At 35.8% G+C, this 22,593-nt stretch overlaps 1 protein-coding gene across 1 annotated transcript in view; it reads left to right on the plus strand.

Annotated features, from left to right (window-relative positions):
* The window catches only part of LOC148946545 (vesicular inhibitory amino acid transporter-like), an 89,974-nt gene extending 68,144 nt beyond the window's left edge, over positions 1–21,830 (plus strand). Inside the window, exon 6 of the mRNA XM_089097434.1 lies at positions 20,384–21,830. Coding sequence (XP_088953560.1) covers positions 20,384–20,794 — 411 coding nt within the window. The 3' untranslated portion in view covers positions 20,795–21,830. The remainder of the gene's footprint in view (positions 1–20,383) is intronic.
* The last annotated feature ends 763 nt before the right edge of the window (positions 21,831–22,593 follow it).

Genomic DNA, 22,593 nt, shown 5'->3' on the forward strand with positions numbered 1-22,593 from the left:
GGCTAGTTGCCCTCCAATCACTTTCGACTATTAAAAAGGGCACTAGCCCTTTGAATTTCCAATCGAATGAGTCTTTTTTGAAGTTTTTACGACAACGCCTTCTATAAAAACCTTATATGCCCCAAGGGCATAACTTAAAATCCTTGCCCTGAGGGTTGTGGGGAGTGTCCTCCTCAAAAAAATATTTTCTATCTGGAAATCAACTACACCGAACAAAATGGCTATCCCAAAATTTTTATTGGATGTGTTTGGGGGAATGATGGGCGTAGGGGGGGGGGGGCTAGTTGCCCTCCAATCACTTTCGACTATTAAAAAGGGTACTAGCCCTTCGAATTTCCAATTGAATGAGCCTGTTTTTAAGTTTCTGCGACAACTCCTTCGATACGAAGTGCCCGGGTATGGAGAAAAAAAAACACATTACGCCCACATCGTTCTTTACTTAGGCAGCGCTAGCGCGCTGCCTATGATATTGAAAGTTTTAGTTCTGTCTTAAGAGCCAAAAGTGATGGAGAGTAATTAGCCCTCCCCCCCCCCCAACATCCTATTTCCCCAAATGCATCTGATCGAAATTGTGACAGGACCATCTTCTTGAAAATAGTCCAAAGGACATAAAACAATGCCTCCAGGGTTGACTCAACCCATAAGATCCCTGGGGCAAAGGTTTTACGTTATGCTCTTGGGGCATATAAGCTTTTACGGAATAGTTGGTCATATAAACTCCAGATCGGGCATTTGATTGGACATTGGAAGTTATATTGCCCTTTTAAGAGTAAACAGTAATTTGAGGGCAACAAGCTCCCCATCCCTCCCCCACCCTGCGCCCGTCATTTCCCAAAACAAACATCCAATCAAGATTTTTACACATCTATTTTCTTCAACATTGTTGAAAGCTCCGGTAATTTTGCCTTTGGTGATGTCAATCCACCCCCCCCAAGGCCCTCAGGGCAAGGGTTGTAAGTTAGGCAATTAGTTCAATGTTTACACATAGCATATGTTATTGACTTTCCATAAAGGTTATTAGTACTTTCCAAAATGAGAAAGGTCATTCAGGTGAGCATTTCATAGAATGTTGAAAGAAGTGTAGAACTAAATCAAAACACGTTATGTGTATGCGTTAGGTTGTTAAAGGGCTTAACTCAGGAATGACTGAGTATATTAATAGGGGAACTTTCAGGAAATGATAAAGGAGATGACCAATTGACCAAAAGATAATATTTGGATGCTACTACTACTACTATACAATTACCACCATTAGTACTGCTACTACTACCACAGTACTAATTTTTGAACTAAATAAAAAAAAGACACTTAGTGTTTGGGCATAGTCAAAAGAGCGTATCTAAAGAATGGATTTGCGCATAAAGTTGGAAGTTCCGGAGAATGCTTAAAGGGGAAGTTCAACCGACCAAAAGACAATATATGCACGCTACTACAAATAATACTTCCACTAACACTGGTACATTTACTACTACTTCAACTCACTGGCGGATCTAGAGCAAAAATCTTGGGGAAGGGGAATGTGACAAGGGCAAAATCTTGGAGGGGCCAATTTGACAAAGAAGTAGTATAGGGGTCATGATTTCGACATCACTCATGGCAGATTAACATAGGATTTCCATGACAGCCATGTGCAGAACTAGTAATAAATGGAGTTACTAACCCATGTGCAATGCGGTCACTGGTTCAATTAATGGAAACACAGCTAGCAAAACACCCTCACGCTTTGAATAGAGCCACAGGAAAATAGAACAGGATTTCCAGAATATGCCCTGTGACATCACGACAGCCCTGGCATATTTACCATGACACCCCCAGCTGTTCCAATATTTCCCTTAGCAACCATAATTTTGTCACGATTCGTAGCCATTTTTTATTTTAGAGTCTATTCTTTTCTGGAAGAGACCCAGGATTCCCTTGACCAGATGTACTATGGATGATATAATTTTGTGTAACCTTGCAACAGGATCCGTGGGGAATCCCCGCTTGTAACTTAACGACAGCACACACCTTGCGCAATGACAATTCACATATCTCATGTAAGGACGGCGCACATCTTACGTAACGGCGGTGCACACATCACTGTCACACAATACTTTTTTGACATTTCATTTTTCGTCAAAACGTTCAAGGCATTTTTTCTTACTTTTAACTTTATGACGGCGCACACTTTATGTAAGATCAGCACACGTTGCGTAATGACGGCGCACATGTTGCGCAATGGCAGCGCGCACATCACTGTCACATAATAATTCTTTGACATTTTATTTTTGGCCGAAACGTACAACGCGTTTTTTCCTTTCTTTCAAAGCTTTTTTTTCTTTCTTAACTTTCTTTAGTTCTTTGTCGTCACTGGGACTCGAAAGGTGAATTTCCTTCCATTGGAATAGTGCCCGTAGCATCAGGACTAAACTGCTATTCCCAGCATTTGGTATCGAGAACTAAATTCTAAAAATAACCTAATGTGCGACCCCTGAGATTTTCGCATTTTTAAGCATGTTAGAACGGCGTGTTTACTGCCAAATTTTGCACGCACTCGGATAATATATATTTCCAGACACAATTGCCCTTAATGTGTTTTTAGTAATAAAGGGGAAATGGATGCTTAAAGTATGTAAACACCTACGTTTTAGAGACGCATCCTTTAAAGATTAAAAACACAGACTTTGTAAATAGAAACAAGTCTACAACAATATTAAAAGAAAGAAAAAACAGTTAAAAACACAACAAACAAAAAATAAAACGTGAAAAAGCTTATATAGAATAAAGTATAAGCAAAAAAACATGCATTAAAGAAAAATACATCTTAGTAATCATTTTCAGAAAGTCAAGATTGATATTAGAGATACATTTAAACCATATTGAGGTGTTTCTGATGGCTTTTAATGAAAATATCTCACTTCTTTGAGCTAAACTTATGAATATTTTGCACCATTTTGACTTCCTCCCCCCCCCCCCAAACTCCTAGTAATCATTTCTGGGGCAATTTCTAAGGGTAAGCTAGCACTTGAGGATTTAAAAAATTATTTATCATATTTTAACATTTTTTTTATATTTTTGGATATTTTCTAGGGCTTAGGGGACCACTGTTTTGAGAGTTTTAAGACGTTATTTTAATATTTTCGTTATTTTCCTCGGGTTTAATAGACCCAAGGCTTACAAAATTCAAACACGAGAGCGAAATGACACTACGACACCGTTTTCACATACATCTAGGGGTAATTTTGACTAAGGGTATGCTAGAACTTGAGGGTTTTAAACAATTATTTACCATTTTTATCATTTGTTTCATATTTTTTATTTTCCAGGGCTTATGGCCCGATGTCTGAGAGTTCTTATGACATTATTTAATATTTTTCGTATTTTCATTATTTTCCTCGGGTCTAATAGATCCAGGGCTTACAAAATTCAACCTGGAGACCAAGGTGGCACTGCGACACCGTTTTCACCCACATCTATGGGCAATTTTGACCAAATGTATTCTAGCACTTGTAGATTTTCGACAATTATTTACCATATTTTAACACTTGTTTCATATTTTTAATATATTCTAGCGTTTATGGGACCAACATTTGAGAGTTTTTATGATATTATTTTAGTAGTTTTTTAATATTTTTCATTATTTTCCTCGGGTTTAATAGATCCAGGGCTTATACATTTCAACCTGGAGACCAGAGTGGCACTGCAATTTCTTTTTTCATACAAATTGGAGGGCAATTTTGACTAAGGATAAGCTAGCACTTGAGGATTTTAAACCATTATGTATCATATTTTAACATTTGTTTCACATTTTTAATATTTTCTATGGTTTATGGGATCAATGATTTGAGAATTTGAAGATATTATATTAATATATTTTTTCCTATTTCTATATGATATTTTTCCTTATTTTCCTCAGGTTTAATAGATCCAGGACTTACAATATTCAAACATGAGAGCGGAACGGCACTATGATACCGTTTTCACACACATCTAGGGCCAGTTTTGACTAAGGGTACGCTAGTAATTGAGGATTTTAAACAATTATTTACCATATTTTAACCTTTGTTTCATATTTTAATATTTTCTAGGAATATTATTTTAATGTTTTTTTATATTTTTTAGCACTTGAGGATTTTAAAGCATTATTTACCATATTTTAATGTTTCTTTCATATTTTTAATATTTTCTTTGGCTTATGGGACCAATGTTTTAAGAATTTGAAGACATTATATTAATATTTCTTCCTAATTCTATATGTTATTTTTCGATATTTTCCTCGCGTTTAATAGATCCAAGGCTTACAAAATTCAACATGGAGACCAGAGTGCACTGCGACACCATTTTCACACACATCTAGGGGCAATTTTGACTAAGGGTATGCTAGCACTTGAGGGTTTGAATCAATTATTTACCATATTTTAACATTTGTATCATATTTTTTAATATTTTTATGGCTTATGGGATCAATATTTTGAGAATTTTAAGATATTATATTAATATATTTCTTCCTATTTTTCGTTATTGTCCTCGGGTTTAATAGATCCAGGGCTTACAAAATTCAAATATGAGAGCGGAATGAAACTGCGACACCATTTTCACGCATATCTAGGGGCAATTTTGACTAAGGATATGTTAGTACTTAAGGAAGTCAAACAATCATATTCCACATTTTAACATTTGTTTCACATTCTTGGTATTTTCTAGGGCTTAAGGGATCAATGTTTTGTGGTTTTTTTATATTATTTTAATATTTTTTTATATTTTTCATTATTTTTCTCGGGTTTAATCAATCCAACTTATAAAACTCAACTGGAGACCAGAGTGGTACTCTAGTACCTTTTTTCATACACGTCTGAAGGGTTATCTTGACTAAAGATATGCTAGCCCTTCGTAGATTTTAAACAGGTATTTACCATATTTTAAAAGTTATTTCATATTGTTTATATTTTCTAGGGCTTAGGGGACCAATTTTTTGACGGTTTGAAGATATTATTTTAATATTTTCTGTTATTTTCCTCTGGTTTAATAGATCCAGGGCTCACAAAATTCAAACACGAGAGTGAATTGGCACTGCGACACCGTTTTCACACATATTTTGGGGCAATTTTGACTGTGGACATGCTAGCAATTGAGGGCTTTAAGCAATTATTTTTTATTATGCTTTCAATATATCGATTAAACTTTTTATAAGTCTAGCCTTTCATAATAACCGCCAAAAGACACCTTGCCACAACCCTACAATCCCCGTGTCCCACTCCCTCATCATCACCTAGGATATTTCCAACCTTTTAATTTCGAAAATAAGCTCGTAAATCTAAATTAAACACTTTCTTTATTTTATCAGTGGAACTCGGCTTTTTATTGCTAGAACGTGACACTCCATGCAATTCACCCCATAGTGCCACACAATTACTGCTCTGTGACACCCTCTGACATCGCCCCATCACCTCCAAGACATTTTTCAGACATTACTTGTTAAAAGTTACACTTCAATCCATTGATTCAAGTTTTCGCAAGCCCAACCCTATCATTATAGCCTCCAAAACACTCCAAACCACCATGGCATTATACACCTACCATCCATGTGGCACACCCCCTCATCGACGCCTAGGAAATTTTCGGCCTTTTCACTCCGAAAAAAAGCTTGTGAATCTAAATTAAACACTTACTTTATTTGAACAGTGGAACTCGGCATTTTATTTCTACAACGTGAAACTCCAAGCGATTCACGCCACACTGCTACACTGTTACTGCTCTGTGACACCCCCTTCATCATTCCTAATAAATTACATGTTAAAAATTATAACAATCCATTGATTCAAGTTTTCATGAGACAAACCTGTCATAATGCTCCACAAAACACATCTACACCCTCACAGCTTTACACACTTACCCCTCCGTCATCCTTGTGGCACACCTCCTTATCACCCCCTAGAATATTTTCCACCTTTTCATTCCGAAAATGAGCATGTGAATCTAAACTAAACACTATATTTCTTTGACAAGCGGAACTCGGCATTTCATTACTACAGTGTCATGCTCAAAACAATTCACCCCATAGTGTCATTATTTGACTGTCCCCCTCTGATACCTCATTCATCTTTTCTAAGACGTTTTCAGACACTGCATGCTAAAAATTATACATGCAATCCGATGGTTCAAGTTTTCCAAAGCCGAACTGTATCATAATGACCTCCAAAACACTCCACACCACCATGGCAACACAAGCCTACCATCCACGTGGCCCACCCCCCTAATCACTCCCTAGCATATTTTAAACCTTTTTATCCCGGAAATAAGCTTCTGAATCTAAATCCAACACATATTTTTCGAACAATGGAACTTGATTTTCTTAGAAGAAACAAGTTTTTCTTAATACGAACAAAGGTTTTACTCAATATTATCAAATTTATCATGGAAGTAACAAATTTTTCTTAATAGTAACAAATTTCCTCCAATAGCAGCAAATTTTACGTCAAAGATAACTAATTGTTCCTAGAAGCAACATGTTCCTTTGAATAGTAACACAATTTTTCTTGGATGTAATAGCATTTTCTGAATAGTAACAGTTTATTCCTTAGAAGTGACAAGTATTTTCTTAATACTAATAAAAGTTTTACCTATTACTTTAAAAAAATATCGTAGAAGTAGCATGTTTTTCTTAATAGTAACAATTTTTTATAGTACAGCAAGTTTTCTGTCAAAGATAACAAATTTCTCTTAGAAGTAACAATTTGCAGTTAATGGTAAAACAAATTTTTTTCTTAGAATAGTAATTTTTCTTGACACTAACAAATTTTCTCCTAGAAGTAACAAGCTATTCTTAATATCAACAAAAGTTTTACTCACTATTAAGAAAAAATTTCAAAGAAGTAACATGTTTTTTGAATAATAATAAAATTTTCTTGGATGTAACAGGTTTTTATATAGTAACAAATCTTTTCCTTAGAAGTGACAAGTTTTTTATTAATACTATCAAAAGTTTTACTTGCTATTAACAAAATTTTTCGTAGAAGTAGCATGTTCTTCTTAATAGTAATTTTTTCTAATAGTAGCAAGTTTTCTCTGAAAGGTAATAAGTATCTATTAAAATTTACAATTTTCTGTTAATGGTAAAAAGTTTTCTCTTAAAAGTAGCTCTTGACACTAACAAATTTTTCCTTAGAATTAACATGTTATTCTTAATACTAACAAAAGTTTTACTCGGCACTATCATAATCTTTAATAGAAGTAACATGTTCTTTTGAGTAGTAACAAATTCAGAAAAGATATTCAGGAAAACCTATTACTAATCAAAGAAAAAATTTTGCTACTATTCAAAAGAATAGGTTACTTCTATGAAAGATTTTTTTAGTATAGAGTAAAACTTTTGTTATTATTAAGAAAAACCTGTTATTTCTAAGGAAAAATTTGTTAGTGTCCAAAAAATTGCTACGTCTAAGAACTTTTTACCATTAACTGCAAATTGTTAATTCTAAGAGAAATTTTATACCTTTGACAGAAAACTTGCTACTGTTAGAAAAAAATTTTACTATTAAAAATAAAATGCTACTTCTACGAAAAATTTTGTTAGTATTAAGTAAAACTTTTATTAGCATTAAGAAACAACTTGTCACTTCTAAAGACAATTTTGTTTACTATACAGAAAAAGCAATTACATCAAAAAAAAATTGTGTTACTATTTAAAATAACATGTTACTTCTAAGAAGAATTCGTTATCTTTGAAGGAAAACTTGCTGCTTAACAAAAACTGTTACTATTAAGACAAACCTGTTACCACCATGATAAATTTGATAATATCGAGTAAGGCTTTTGTTCGTACTGAGAAAAAACTTATTGCTTCTAAGGAAATCAAGTTCCGCTGTTGAAAAAAATATGGTGTTTGATATAGATTCAGAAGCTGATTTCCAGGATGAAAAGGTTGTAAATGTATTAGAGGGTGATAAAGGGGGTGCGCCATGTGAATGGTAGGCGTGTAATGCCATGGTGGTGTGGAGAGTTTTTGAGGTTATTATGATAGTGAGTGGCTTGGGAAAATTTGAATCATCGGATTGAATTTGTAATTTTTAGCATTAAATGTCTGAAAAAGTCTTATGAATGATGAAGGGGGTGACACAGAGCAGTAATAGTGTGGAATTTTGGCAAGAGTTGCTTGGAGTGTCACGTTCTAGCAATGAAATGCCTAGTTCCACTGCTCAAATAAAGAAAGTGTCCAATTTAGATTCACAAGCTTATTTTGAGAGTGAAAAGGTTGAAAATGTCCTAGGAAATGATGAGGGGATGTGCCACGTGGATGGTAGGTGTGTAATACCGTGGTGGTGTTCATTGTCTTGGAGGTTATTATGATAGGGCTTGGCTTGCGAAAACTTGAATCGATGGATTGAAGTATAAGTTTTAACATGTAATGTCTGAAAAATGTCTTGGAGGTGATGGGTCGATGTCAGAGGGTGCCACAGAGCAGTAATTGTTTGGCGTGTGGTGGCACGGTGTCTTTTGTTGGTTATTATGATAGGTTAGGCTCGCAAAAATTAAATCAATAGATTGAAAGCATAATCGAAAATAATCGCTTAAAACCCTCAATTGTTAGCATATCCATAGTCACAATTGTCCGTAGATGTTTGTGAAAACAGTGTCACGCGCTATTCCGCTCTCGTGTTTGAATTTTGTGAGCCCTGGATCCATTAAACACGAGGGAAATAACTAAAAATATTAAAATAATATCTTTAAACTCTCAAAACATTGGTCCCCTAAGCCCTAAAAAATATTCAAAATATGAAAAAAGTTATAATATGGTAAATAATTGCTTAAAAGCTTCAAGTGCTAGCACACCTATAGTCAAAATTACCCCTAGATGTATGTGAAAACGGTATTGCAGTGACATTCGGCTGTCATAGTTGAATTTTGTAAGCCCTGGATCTATTAAACCATAGGAAAATAACTAAAAATATGATGAAATATATAAGTGGAATGTCTTAAAACTCTCAAAATATTGGTCCCATAAGCGCTAGAAAATTTCAAAAATATGAAACAAGTGTTAAAATATGGTAAATAATTGTTTAATATCCTCTAGTTGTAGCATATCCTTAGTCAAAATTACCCTCAGATGCGTATGGAAAAAGGTATTGCAGGGCCACTCTGGTCTCCAGGTTGAATTTTGTAACCCATGGTTCTATTAAACCCGACGAAAATAATAAAAATATTTAAAACCATTAAAATAATATCATAAGAGCTTTCAGAACTCCTGCCATAAGCCCTGGAAAATATTAAAAATATGAAACAAATGTTAAAATATGGTAAATAATTGTTTAAAATCCTCAAGGTCTAGCTTACCCAAAGTAAAAATTGCCCCTAGACGTGTGTGAAAACGACAAGGTAGTTCCATTCCGCTCTTGTGTTTGAATTTTGTAAGCCCAGGATCTATTGAACCCGAGGAAAATAACGAAAAATAGGAAGAAATAGATTAATATAATATTTTAAAACTCTCAAAACATTAGTCCCATAAGCCCTAGAAAACATTAAAAACATGAAAGAAATAGTAAGATATGGTAAATAATTGTATAAAATCCTCAATGGTAGTATTTCCTTAGTCTTAATTGCCCTTAGATGTGCATAAAACAAAGGCTTTGCAGTGCCACTCTGGTCTCCAGGTTCAATTTTGTAAGCCATGGATCTATTATACACGAGGAAAATAAAAAAAAAATATAAAATTATTAAAATAATACCATAAGAACTCTCAAAACATTGGTCCCATAAGCCCAAGAATATATTAAAAATATGAAACAAATGTTACAATATGGTAAATAATTGTTTAAAATATTTAATTGCTAGCAGACCCTTAGTCAAAATTGCCCCTAGATGTGTTTGAAAACGGTCTTGCAGTAACACTCTGGTCTCCAGGTTAAAATTTGTAAGCCCTGGATCTACTAAACCCGAGAAAAATAATGAAAAGTAGAGAAAAATATTAAATAACATCATAAAAACTCTCAGACCTCGGACCATAAGCCCTAGACTATATTAAAAATATGAAACAAATGTTAAAATATTGTAAATAATTGTTTAAACGCCTCAAGTTCTAGCATATCCTTAGTCAAGTTGCCCCTAGATGTTTCTGAAAACGGTGTCGTAGTGGCATTAATTCTGCTCTCATTTTTAAACTTTATAAGCCTATATCTTAAAACTCTCAAACCGTCGGTCCTCTAGGCCCTATAAAATATTCAAAATATGAAATAAATGTTAAAATATTGTAAATAATTGTTTAAAATTTTGAAGTGCTAACATACCCTTACTGAAAATTGCCCTGGAAATGATTGCTAGGAGGGAAAGTCGTATATCGTCACAATAGCGTGAAATACTCATAACTTTAGCTCGAAGAAACGAGATATTGTCATTAAAAGCCGAAATCGACCTTTCGAGCCCCAGCGAGGACAAAGAACTAAGGAAAAAACAGAAAGTAAAAAACATATCTGAAAGAAAGAAAAAAACAAAGAAGTATTATGTGACAGGGATGTGGTCGCTACCATTATGCAACATGTGCGCCGTCATTACGCAACGTGTGCTGACCTTACATATAGTGTATGCCGTCATTCAGTTAAAAGAACAAAAATGCCTTTAAAGTTTCGACGAAAAATGAAATGTAAATGAAGTATTGTGTGACAGTGATGTGTGCACTGTCATTACGTAAGATGTGCACCGTCCTTACATGAGATATGTGAACTGCGTAAGATTGTTTGCTGTTGTTAAGTTACAGGCGGGGATTCCCAATGGGGTCTTGTCGCAAGGTTACATAAAATTGCGTCATCTATATTACACCTGGTCACGGGAATCCTGGGTCTCTTCCAGAAAAGAATAGACTCTTTAACAAAATATGGCTACGAATCAAGACAAAATGGCGGTTGCTAGGGGAAATATTGGAACAGCTGTGGGTGTCATGGGAAGTCTGCCAGGGCTGTCGTGATGTCACAGCTCATGTTGTGGAAAACCTATGCTATTTTCCTATAGCTCTATTTAAAGTGCGAGGGTGTGTCGCTAACTATGTTCCCATTAATAGAACCGGTGACCGCATTGCACATGGGTTATTAACTCTATTTATTACTTCTTCTGTATTATCCTGACCAAACTCCGATTAATCATATAAAAAATACTGAAACATCTGGAATCCCGGGAATCGTGCCAGGGTATGTTTTCCGAATCTTGCCAGGGCTGTCGTGACGTCAGAGGGCTGTCGTGTAAATACTATGTTAATCCGCTATGTCTGTTGTCAAAATTATTATCCTTATGCTCCTCAAAACTGCCAAAATTGACAAATTTATTCAAAAGAAAGAGTAATAAAAAGAAAAAAACAAGAAAAGAGGGTGCCAGAAAAATCTTTCGGCCCCCCCCGGGCAGGCCCCCCTGGATCTGCCAGTGCTTCAACTACTATTTCTATACAAACTACTTTTAAGGCAAAAGCAATTCTTGATGAAAATTTCAGGAATTATGTGCATATACAATTCATCAAAAGGACATATTAGCAATGTCATAGCAATGGCTAATTGTATTAAGTTGAAACTTCCAGGACTTGATGAGAGGGATTTTCAACTGACCAATAGGCAGTACGTTAATGCAACTGCTGCTGCTAGTACTAGCGCTATTACTATTAATATTACTACTATTGATATTAATACTACTATTGTGACTACTATTACAACTATGCCTAAGGATATGTAGGTTAATTTTTCAGGGAATTTTGAAGGGAGAAGGTGAACTGAATCACAACATGCCGTCTGTACGCAGACAATAGCTTCAATTACAATAGGTATAAAACTAGTCAAAAGGGCGTATCAGCAATATCTTAGGAACAGTTTGATGTATGAAGTTGAAACTTACAGGGCTTATTGTGGGGAGATGTCGAAATAGAAAAAGGACAATATTTGTATACTATTGCAACTGCTTCTACTCATACTATTACTACTTCTCAACCAATGCTACTATTATTACTACTGCTACTGTTACTGCCACTAAAGCTAAGGCCACTACCGTTAATTTTACTGCAACAACTACTACTAATACTACTATTACTCCTGATACTACTACTACTGTTACTAAAGCTAAGGGTATGAAAATGACAAATTTGGGGAATATTGAAACTGTATTGAACCAATCGGAGCACATTATGCCCACACAGGTTGTCAAAAGTGCCTATCAGTAATGCTTCAGAAACAGTTGATGTTATTAAACTAAAACTTTCAGCATGTGTTGAATGGAATGTTGAAGAAACCAAAAGTGCCATGCGCGTACTGCTACTAATGCTATTACTGCTACTACAACTATTGCTACTATGGAAGCTAAGGGTATTAAGGTGAAGCTTTGAAGGAATATTTAGGTGAATCTTGAACTAAATCAAAACGAATTATGAGTAGGCCTATGTAGATTTTTAAAAAGGTGACAAAGGAATATCTCAGGAATGGCTTACATTATCAAGTTAGATTTAAGGGTAAGTTGTCACGGATATTTAACTAGCCAGAAGGCACATTGTGTATACTATTAATACTACCAGTACAGTTACTTTAACTGATAACGCTAAAGGTAACAAGGTGTAACTAATAAGGAATGTTTAGGAAGAGTTTTAATTAAACGAAAAAGCTATATATATATATATATATATATATATATATATATATATATATATATATATATATATATATATATATACAGATGTTTAAAAGGGCATAAAAGCAATATCATAGGCAGTGCAGCTCTATAATAGGAAGCAATATCCTTGAAACTTTTAGAGAAGCTGGTTTGGCTGGAAATGAAAAAGCTCTAGTACCCTATTTAAGAGTCAAATATAATCGGAGGGCAAGGTGTCCTTATCTCAAGCCCATTTATTTTCCAAACACATCAAATAAAAAATTTGAGATAGTCATTTTGTTCAGCATTGTAGAACGGTCCAGTAACTATGTCTCTAGGGATATTGGGTATACCAACCCCCACAGTTATGCTTTTTTTCCTGTTTTGCTTTAAAACTAAATCTTGGCTTAAAACTAAATCAAAAAGCATTGTGTGTATGGTTGCCAATAAGACATCTCAGCAATATGTTGAAAACGACTGAGGGTATTTAGTTAAAACTTTCAGGGCTACAACTTACAATTATTCCTCAATATCTTAATCATTTTTTATTTATTAAACTAAAAAAAAAAGTAAAAATACTTTTTATGTATTTTGTTTTCAGTAAAGTGCAAATTAAATTCTGGTATTGGGAAGGCATTGGGGTGTTCAACCCTACTCATGTTAGGTTTCGCTCTTTTTGAGTTTAAATCAGTTATTTATTGTAGTTTTTGTTCGTTTTTGGGTTTCATTTGTTTATTGATGGTGATGTGTGGTAGTTTTCCACTTGGAATATTATTTGACTTTATTTCTGCTCATTTTTGGTTTAATAGAGCTCTTTACTTTTATTTAGAAAACTTGTTTTGCGAAAAAAGTTTTTTTAAATTAATTGCAACAAAAGCCGTTTTGGGCCATGGCAAAAAAAGACAAAATAATAGCACGTAATAATGATACACATAACAAAATATGTTACATAACAATAACAATGAAAAACAACAATTGCAAAACAAAAACCAATATAATAAAGTACATAATACCAAGAAAGTAACTCACATAATTACAAAAAGTGTCGCACACATGATATATTGGTACTAAGTGCTTTAAACCCTCATTGGCCATTGCTAGCAATAGGAAAAGCATAACATTTCAATCAATCCACCCCCCCCTCCTTCTCAAAAAATATCACCAGAACATAATTCGCACTTTATTGGAAAAAAATATAAATGTTTTTACTTTCATAACTTCAATAAATCAAATTATATTAATATTTTGATTAATAAATATCAGTGTATGTATGTTAAGCTGACAATGTATATTCATTTGTTTTTTGTTTTTTTTAGTAAAGTGCAAACTATGTTCTGGTCTTGGGAGGGCATAGGGGTTTTGAGCCCTACTCATGTTAATTTATGCTCGTTTTGAGTTTGACTCGGTTATTTATTGCAATTTCTGTTTATTTTGTTCGAATTTGAGCCCTTTTTGAGTTTAACGGCTGTGAGAAGGTTTTCATCCTCCTAATTTTCATAATTTTATAATTTCCAGAACTTTCAACTACGTTGAACAAAATCACTATCTCAAAATTTTGATTTGATGTGTTTGGGAAATGGTGGGCGTGAGAGGGGTTTATTTGCCTCCAATCACTTTCGACTATTAAAAACGACACCAGCCCTTTCAATTTCCAACTGAATGGGCCCTTTTTTATGTTTCTACGACAGCGCTTTCTATAAAAAAAGAACCTTATATGCCCCCAGGGAAAAACTTACAACCCTTGCCCTGAGGGCTGTGGGGGGAGTGTCATCCTCAAAGACCTAATTTCAGGACATGTCAACTAAGTTGAACAAAATGGCTATCTCAAAAGTGTGATTAGATGTGTCTGGAGAAATGGTACGTGTGAGAGGGGGGTTACTTGCCCTCCAATCCCTTTCGAATATTAAAAACTGTACTAGCCCTTTCAATTTCCAATTGAATGAGCCCTTTTTGAAGTTTCTACGACAACGCTTTCTATAAAGAAAACCTTATATGCCCCCAGGGTATAATATACAGCCCTTGCCCTGAGGGCTGTGGGGGGAGTGTTATCCTCAAAAACATAATTTCCGGACTTTTTAACTACTTCGAAAAAAATGTCAACTAAGTTGAACAAACTGGCTATCTCAAAACTTTGATTGGATGTGTTTGGGGAAATGGTGGGTGTGAGAGGGGTGTTAGTTACCCTCCAATCACTTTCGACTATTAAAAAGGGCACAACCCCTTCTAATTCCTACTGAATGAGCCCGTTTTGAAGTTTCTACAACATCGCTATCTATAAAAATATTAAATGCCCCCATGGCATAACTTACAACCCTTGCCCTGAGGGCTCTGAGAAGGTTATCATCCTCAAACACCTAACTTGTAAAACGTTTAACTACGTTGAATAAAATGGCTTTGTAAAATTTTTGATTGGATGTGTTTGGGGGAAAGGTCGGCTTGAGAGGGGGGTTAGTTGCCCTCCAAACACTTTTGACTATTAAAAAGGGCACTAGCCCTTTGAATTTCCAATTGAATGAGTCCTTTTACAAGTTTCTACGACAGAGCTTTTATATAAAAACCTTATATGCCCCAGGGCAAAACTTACAACCCTTACCCGGAGTGCTGTGGGGGGAGTGTCATCCTAAAAGATATAATTTCCAGATCTTTTCACTACTTTGAACAAAATGGCTATCTCAAAATTTAGATTGGATTTTTCTGGATAAATGGTGGGCGTGGAAGCTGTTTCAGTTGCATTCCAATTACTTCAACTATTAATAAAGGCACTAGCCATTTCAATTTCAAATCGAATGAGCCCTTTGAAGTTTCTACGACAACACTTTCTATAAGAACCTTATATGCTCCCAGGACATAACTTACAACCCTTACCCTGAGGGATGGGGGGGGGGGGAGGGTTCTATCCTCAAAGACCTAATTTCCAGAACTTTTCACTACGTTGAACAAAATTGCTATCTGAAAATTTTGATTGGATGTGTTTGGGCAAATGGTCGGCCTGAGAGGGGGGTTAGTTGACCTCCAATCACTTTTGATTATTAAAAAGGGCACTATTCCTTTGAATTTCCAATCGAATGAGCCATTTTACAAGTTTCTACGACAGAGCTTTCAACAAAAACCTTATATGCCCCCAGGGCAAAACTTACAACCCTTACCCTGAGGGCTGTGGGGGGAGTGTCATCCTTAAAGATATAATTTCCGGACCTTTCATTTAATTTGAACAAAATGGCTATCTAAATATTTTGATTGATTGTGTTTGGATAAATGGTTGGCGTGGAAGCTGTTTCAGTTGCAGTCAGGTGTGTCATCCTCAAAAACGTAATTTCCGGACTTTTTAACTACTTCGAAAAACATGGCTATCTCAAAATTTTGATTGGATGTGTTTGGGGAAATTGTGGGTGTGAGAGGGGTGTTAGTTACCGTCCAATCACTTTCGACTATTAAAAAGGGAACAACCCCTTCTAATTTCCTATGGAATGAGCCCTTTTTGAAGTTTCTACAACATCGCTATATATAAAAACCTTATATGCCCTGAGGGAATAACTTACAACCCTTGCCCTGAGGGCTCTGAGGAGGCTCTCATCCTCAAAGACCTAATTTGTAAAACTTTTAACTACATTGAACAAAATGGCTATCTCAAAATTTTAATTGTATGTGTTTGGGTAAATGGTGGGCGTAATAGGGGGGTTAGTTTCCTTCCAATCACGTTCGACTATTAAAAGGGCACTAGCCCTTTGATTTTGCAATCGAATGAGCCCTTTTTCGTGTTTCTAAGACAAAACTTTGAATAAAAACCTTATATGGCCCCAGGTCATAACTTATAACCCTTCTCCTGAGGGCTGTGGGGGGAGTGTCATCCTTAAAGATATAATTTCCGAACCTTTTAACTAATTTGAACAAAATGGCTATCTCAAAATTTCGATTGGATGTTTCTGGATAAATGGTGGGCGTGGAAGCTGTTTCAGTTGCAGTCCAATCACTTCAACTATTAATAAAGGCACTACCCATTTCAATTTCAAATCGAATGAGCCCTTTTGAAGTTTCTACGACAACACTTTCTATAAGAATCTTGTATGCTCCCAGGGCATAACTTACAACCCTTACCCTGAGGGATGGGGGGTTCCATTCTAAAAGACCTAATTTCCAGGAACTTTTCACTACGTTGAACAAAATTGCTATCTCAAAATTTTGATTGGATGTGTTTTGGGAAATGGTGGGCGTGAGAGGGGGTTAGTTTTCCTCCAATTACCTCCGACTATTAAAAAGGGCCCTAGCCCTTTCAATTTCCAACTGAATGAGACCTTTTTGAAGTTTCTACCACAGCGCTTTCTATGAGAACCTTATATGCCCCCAGGACAAAATTTACAACCCTTGCCCTGAGGGCTGTAGGGGAAGTGTCATCCTCAAAGACCTAATATCTGGACATGTCAACTAAGTTGAACAAAATCGCTATCTCAAAAGTTTGATTAAATGTGTCTGGGGAAATGGTGGGTGTGAGAAAGGGTTTATTTGCCCTTTAGTCGCTTTCGACTATTAAAAAAGGGTACTAGCCCTTTCAATTTCCAATCGAATGAGCCCTTTTTGAAGTTTCTACGACAACGCTTTCTATGAAAAAAACTTATATGCCCCAGGGCATAACTTATAGCCCTTGTCCTGAGGGCTGGGGGGGGAGTGTCATCCTCAAAAACATAATTTCCGGACTTTTTAACTACTTCGAAAAACATGGCTATCTCAAAATTTTGATTGGATATGTTTGGGGAAATTGTGGGTGTGAGAGGGGTGTTAGTTACCGTCCAATCACTGTCGACTATTAAAAGGGAACAACCCCTTCTAATTTCCTATGGAATGAGCCCGTTTTGAAGTTTCTACAACATCGCTATCTATAAAAACCTTATATGCCCTGAGGGAATAACTTACAACCCTTGCCCTGAGGGCTCTGAGCAGGATATCATCCTCAAAGACCTAATTTGTAAAACTTTTAACTACGTTGAACAAAATGGCTATCTAAAAATTTTAATTGAATGTGTTTGAGGAAATGGTCGGCGTGAGAGAGGGAATAGTTGCCCTCCAATCACTTTCAACTATTAAAAAAGGCACTAGCCCTTTGATTTTCCAATCGAATGAGCCATTTTTCAAGTTTCTACGACAAAGCTGACAATAACAACCTTATGTACCCCCAAGGCATAACTTATAACCCTTACCCTGAGGGTTGTCGGAGGAGTGTCATCCTTAAAGATATAATTTCCGGACCTTTTAACTAATTTGAACAAAATGGCTATCTCAAAATTTTGATTGAATGTTTCTGGATAAATGGTGGGCGTGGAAGCTGTGTCACTTGCCTGCCAATCATTTTCAACTATTAAAAAAGGCACTAGCCATTTCAATTTCAAAACGAATGAGCCCTTTTGAAGCTTCTACGACAACACTTTCTATAAGAACCTTATATGTTCCCGGGGCATAACTTACAACCCTGGCCCTAAGGGAGGGGGGGGGGGGTGCCATCCTCAGAAAGATATTTTCCAGAACTTTTCACTACGTTGAACAAAACTGTTATTTCAAAAATTTTGATTGGATGTGTTTGGAGAAATGGTGGGCGTGAGAGGGGGCTAGTTTCCCTCCAATCACCTCCGACTATTAAAAAGGGCACTAGCCCATTCAATTTCCAACTTTTTTAGCCCTTTTGAAGTTTCTACACCAGCGCCTTCTTAAAAAACTTTATGTGCCCCCAGGGTATAACTTACAACCCTTGCCCTGAGGGCTGTGACGGGGTTGTCATCCTCGAAGACCTAATTTCCAGAACTTTCAACTAAGTTGAACAAAATGACTATCTCAAAATTTTGATTGGATGTGTTTGGGGAAATGGTGGGCGTGAGAGGGGGGTTAGTTGCCCTCCAATCACTTTCGACTATTAAAAATGGCACAAGCCCTTTCATTTTACATCTGAATGAGCCTTTTTGAAGTTTTTACGGCAGCGCTTTCTATGAAAACCTTATATGCCCCCAGGGCATAACTTATAACCCTTGCCCTGAGGGCTGTGGAGGGGAGGGGTTGTAATCCTCAAAGACCTAATTTTCAAAACTTTCAACTACGTTGAACAAAATGGCTATCTTAAAATTTTGATTGGATGTGTTTGGGGAATGGCGGGCGTGGAAGGGGTGTTAGTTGCCCTCCAATTACTTTCGACTATTAAAAAGGACACTAGCCCTTTGATTTTCCAATCTAATGAGCTCTTTTTGAAGTTTCTACGACAAAACCTTCTATAAAAATGTTATATGCCCCCAGGAAATAACTTACAACCCTTGCCCTGAGGGTTGTTGGGAAGTGTCCTCCTCAAAAACATATTTTTATCGGGAAATCAACTACGCTGAAAGAAATGGCTATCTCAAAATTTTGATTGGATGTGTTTGGGGAAACAGTGCGCGTGGAAGTTGTGTTATTTGCCTTCCAATCACTTTCGACTATTAAAAAGGTCACAAGCCACTCCAATTTCCAATCGAATGAGCCCTTTTCGAAGTTTTTACGACAACTCCTTCGATACGAAGTGCCCTGGTCTAAAGGAAACAAAAAAGTAATAAATAATACATTGTGCCAACATCGTTCTTTACTTATGCAGCGCGATTGCGCTGCCTATGATAGATTTCACAAGTGTCACGCAAAAATTTTAAGCTTTCTACTCAATTGGGTAGTCTCAGTGGTTAAGTTGTGTGATATTATTTGAGTTTCTTACTTTTAGTGTTTTCAGTTGTTTTTTTTTTTTTAAATTTTTTAGTTGTACTGCTAGCTTGTTTCACTTTGTACTGAGTGTTTAAGTAAGCTATTATTAGTAGTTAAAATTATATTCAAGATTGTTTTGAACATAGGAATTAAAATATAAACATATTACAAGACTGTTTTTCTTTAAAAAGACAATAGAAATAATACTGGAACAACACAATATTTTATTTCTGTAGTAAAAACGAAATTACAGTTTAGCTATTTTGAAAACACTTCTAGAATCCTTTTCAACAGAAAAAGAAAAACTTAATATAAACTAACACAGATATGAACTACGAGTAATAAAAGACGGAAGAAAATGTATTCACAAGTGCCAATTGTATTTTCATTTCATTTATTTTTATTTTGTATTTAAAAAGAAAAACTTCTTTTAGATAATATTCCGATTTTTTTTTTTTAAATCGCGAAACATGTTTTCTTAGAAAATAAAACATTAAATTTTTCCAACTTAAAACTCTTTTCTTTCTTCATAAAAAAGACAAAATACACTTCTTTGGATTAAAAAATTAGTTTTCGCAACATAATAACTTATTCACTTTTGAAAAAAAGACCTGAATATTGCTTCAACCTATCTTAGATTTTTTAGAACCTGAGATGGGATATAGCGTATGCTTTTTCGAGACCTACAATTATTTTCCCTTCACTTGTTAAAAATATAAAAAGTCTTGACTTTTATAATTTACCTCTCGTTTCTTCATTGACAAAACAACTTCTCAAAGATGTAAGTCTTAAACGTACTTTTCAAAAATGTTCTGAAACATCTTAATTTTTTGATTTCTTAATCGATCATTTGAGAAAAAAACTTTAAAAATGACAAAACATATGTTCTTAAAGACGTTAAATTAAAGCTAGTAAAATACGAAGAAAATTTGCTGTTTGGCAACCTCAACTGAACCCAGTATGTATGAAATGTGCAATTTGGCCTTCGATCCATTGACGGATATACAGACAGACTTGACAGCTGAGCTAAAAATGTACTTGTATATGTAGTTCACATTCTTTGCTCTATATGATACAAATTTTTTTCCAGGCTCTTCTATCATATCCTTTGCCCTACTATGCAGCCATAGATTTACTGGAAAAGGCGTTCTTCCAAGGTAAACCAGAAACAATATTTCCTTCAATGTGGGACCAGAATAGAGACCTCAAAAGCTGGGGTGTGGCTTTTAGAGTATTTTTGGTCCTCGTCACTGTGATGATGGCAGTGGCGATACCACATTTTAATATTTTAATGGGTTTCATTGGCAGTTTTACTGGTACAATGTTGTCGTTTATTTGGCCATGCTACTTCCATCTGAAGTTAAAGGGTAAAACGCTTCATTGGGGGACAGTAGCTTATGATTGTTTTGTTATTTTCCTTGGAGTGATATTTGGTATAGTAGGAATGTATACTTCTGGTAGAGCTTTAAATGAGGCTTTTAAGATGGGGTTACCATTGTAACGTATTTTAGAGATAATTTTCATAATGCAGTAATAGATAAATGCGGAGTAAGTTATGAATCCAGCAAATTTAGCAGAGCAGTTGTAAAATAGTGCACAGTAATTGTAAGTCCACTACACCAATTGTAAATGAGTGCACTGTAATTTTTATTTGCACTAGAACTCAGCGAAGTTGCCGTAAATAAGCGCTGGGTTATTTTGTAGAGTTAAGCAATATTTTTAACCCCGCCAGAGCAGCTATAAACAACTGCACCTCAATTTTTAAATGCCAGAACTGAGCTAAGAATAAGCGCAGGGTAATTTTTAAACCCAGTAAAATCTAGGAGGGCAGTAGTAAAAAAATGCACCATAGTTTTAAATCATCCAGAGAAGTTGTAAATAGGTGCACTGTAATTTTAAATGCACTAAAACTCACCGTAACTAGGTTGTAACTTGAATATTTTTTGTTTGTTTTCATGCTTGACCCCAGGTACCGATCTTCTGAATCTCTGCCTTTGGCCGAGAGTGCTGTGCGTGGTTAGGGCAAATCCTCCATCGCTTCCTGTGTTTTTCCTCCAAATTTCTCATCCAAGCACCCACTTGGAGGTGGTTCGATACTGGCTGAGCTTATATATTTACAACACTAATCTGTGTCCCAAACCAAATAATCAGTAAGACCATGACTCGACCGTCATCTCCGAAGGACATAGGATTGTGTTTACAGTGTGCCAACCACTCGACTCCCTGGTCGTAAATAAATGCCCGATAACTCTTAATTTCAGCAGAATGTGGTGGAGCAGTCAAGATAGAAATTGCAGATATTAAAGAAAAAAAGTAAGTAAGTATGACAGCACTAGACCCTTAAGGTCCAAACCGGCGGTGCTGATCTCCGTTTCGTGGCCCTCAGCCAGGAAGTACAATGGGGGGCTGGGGGCCAGCCATCCTCTGCTTTCGCACACCCTTCCTGCTTACCTTCTCCAGATTTCTCCAGGTACCCATTTAGAGCTGGGTCGACTCTGGCTAAGCTTACAGAGTCAAACCACTGACCCGCGTCCCAAACCAAATAACTAGCCACGCCAGGGATCGAACCCGTGACCCTTGGGACGAAGAATTCTCAACCCAGCGCACGTCCACTTAGCCAGGACGGCTAAAGAAAATTAAAGAAAAGCAACCACATTAAAGTGATCTTGAAAATTTAAAATCATCATTAATGACCACGTATAAGAAATTAACAGTAGCTGTTGCTAACTATACTACTATCAACTTTCGATACGTACTATATGAATGCAGGTTTCGTAATTCTTGGTATGCTAAATGGTTTCGTAGTTCACTGATTCCCTCTGATGAACGACCTAAGAATGATCCAGTTCATAAATTAGTCTAGAAGATGTTGGAGTGTTCTTAGAAATGCTTTTGATAACTGGTCTTCCTGATCTCCATCATTAGCGGCGCAGCAGTCTTTTATTTTATCAGTTCTCCATAAAATGTCTTAAACCTACATAAAATTGTTCAAGAAGAGAAGGGGGAGATTAGGATTTTAAAAAAAATTTCTAGAAAAAAATTATATGTTTTCTATATCTTACAAATCATTCCATTTATTTGTAGAAGGGGGAGGATGGTCATTCATACAATATGTACAATTGTTTCCATTCGATTCTGGGTCATATTGCTTCTGCTCGATTCTGGCGCAGATGATTTCTCTTGACTTGTATCCTAATAAGCTTATCAAAGGGTTAAAGGTAAGGGTAGTCCCCCTTTAATGTGTGAAAACACCTGGTCATTTTACGTTTTAAATCTTTTAATATATTATATATAGGGAAG

The sequence above is a fragment of the Artemia sp. Qi Xiang Cuo genome, chromosome 11 (genome assembly GCF_049724085.1).
Source record: "Artemia sp. Qi Xiang Cuo chromosome 11, ASM4972408v1, whole genome shotgun sequence".
Lineage (NCBI taxonomy): Eukaryota > Metazoa > Arthropoda > Branchiopoda > Anostraca > Artemiidae > Artemia > Artemia sp. Qi Xiang Cuo.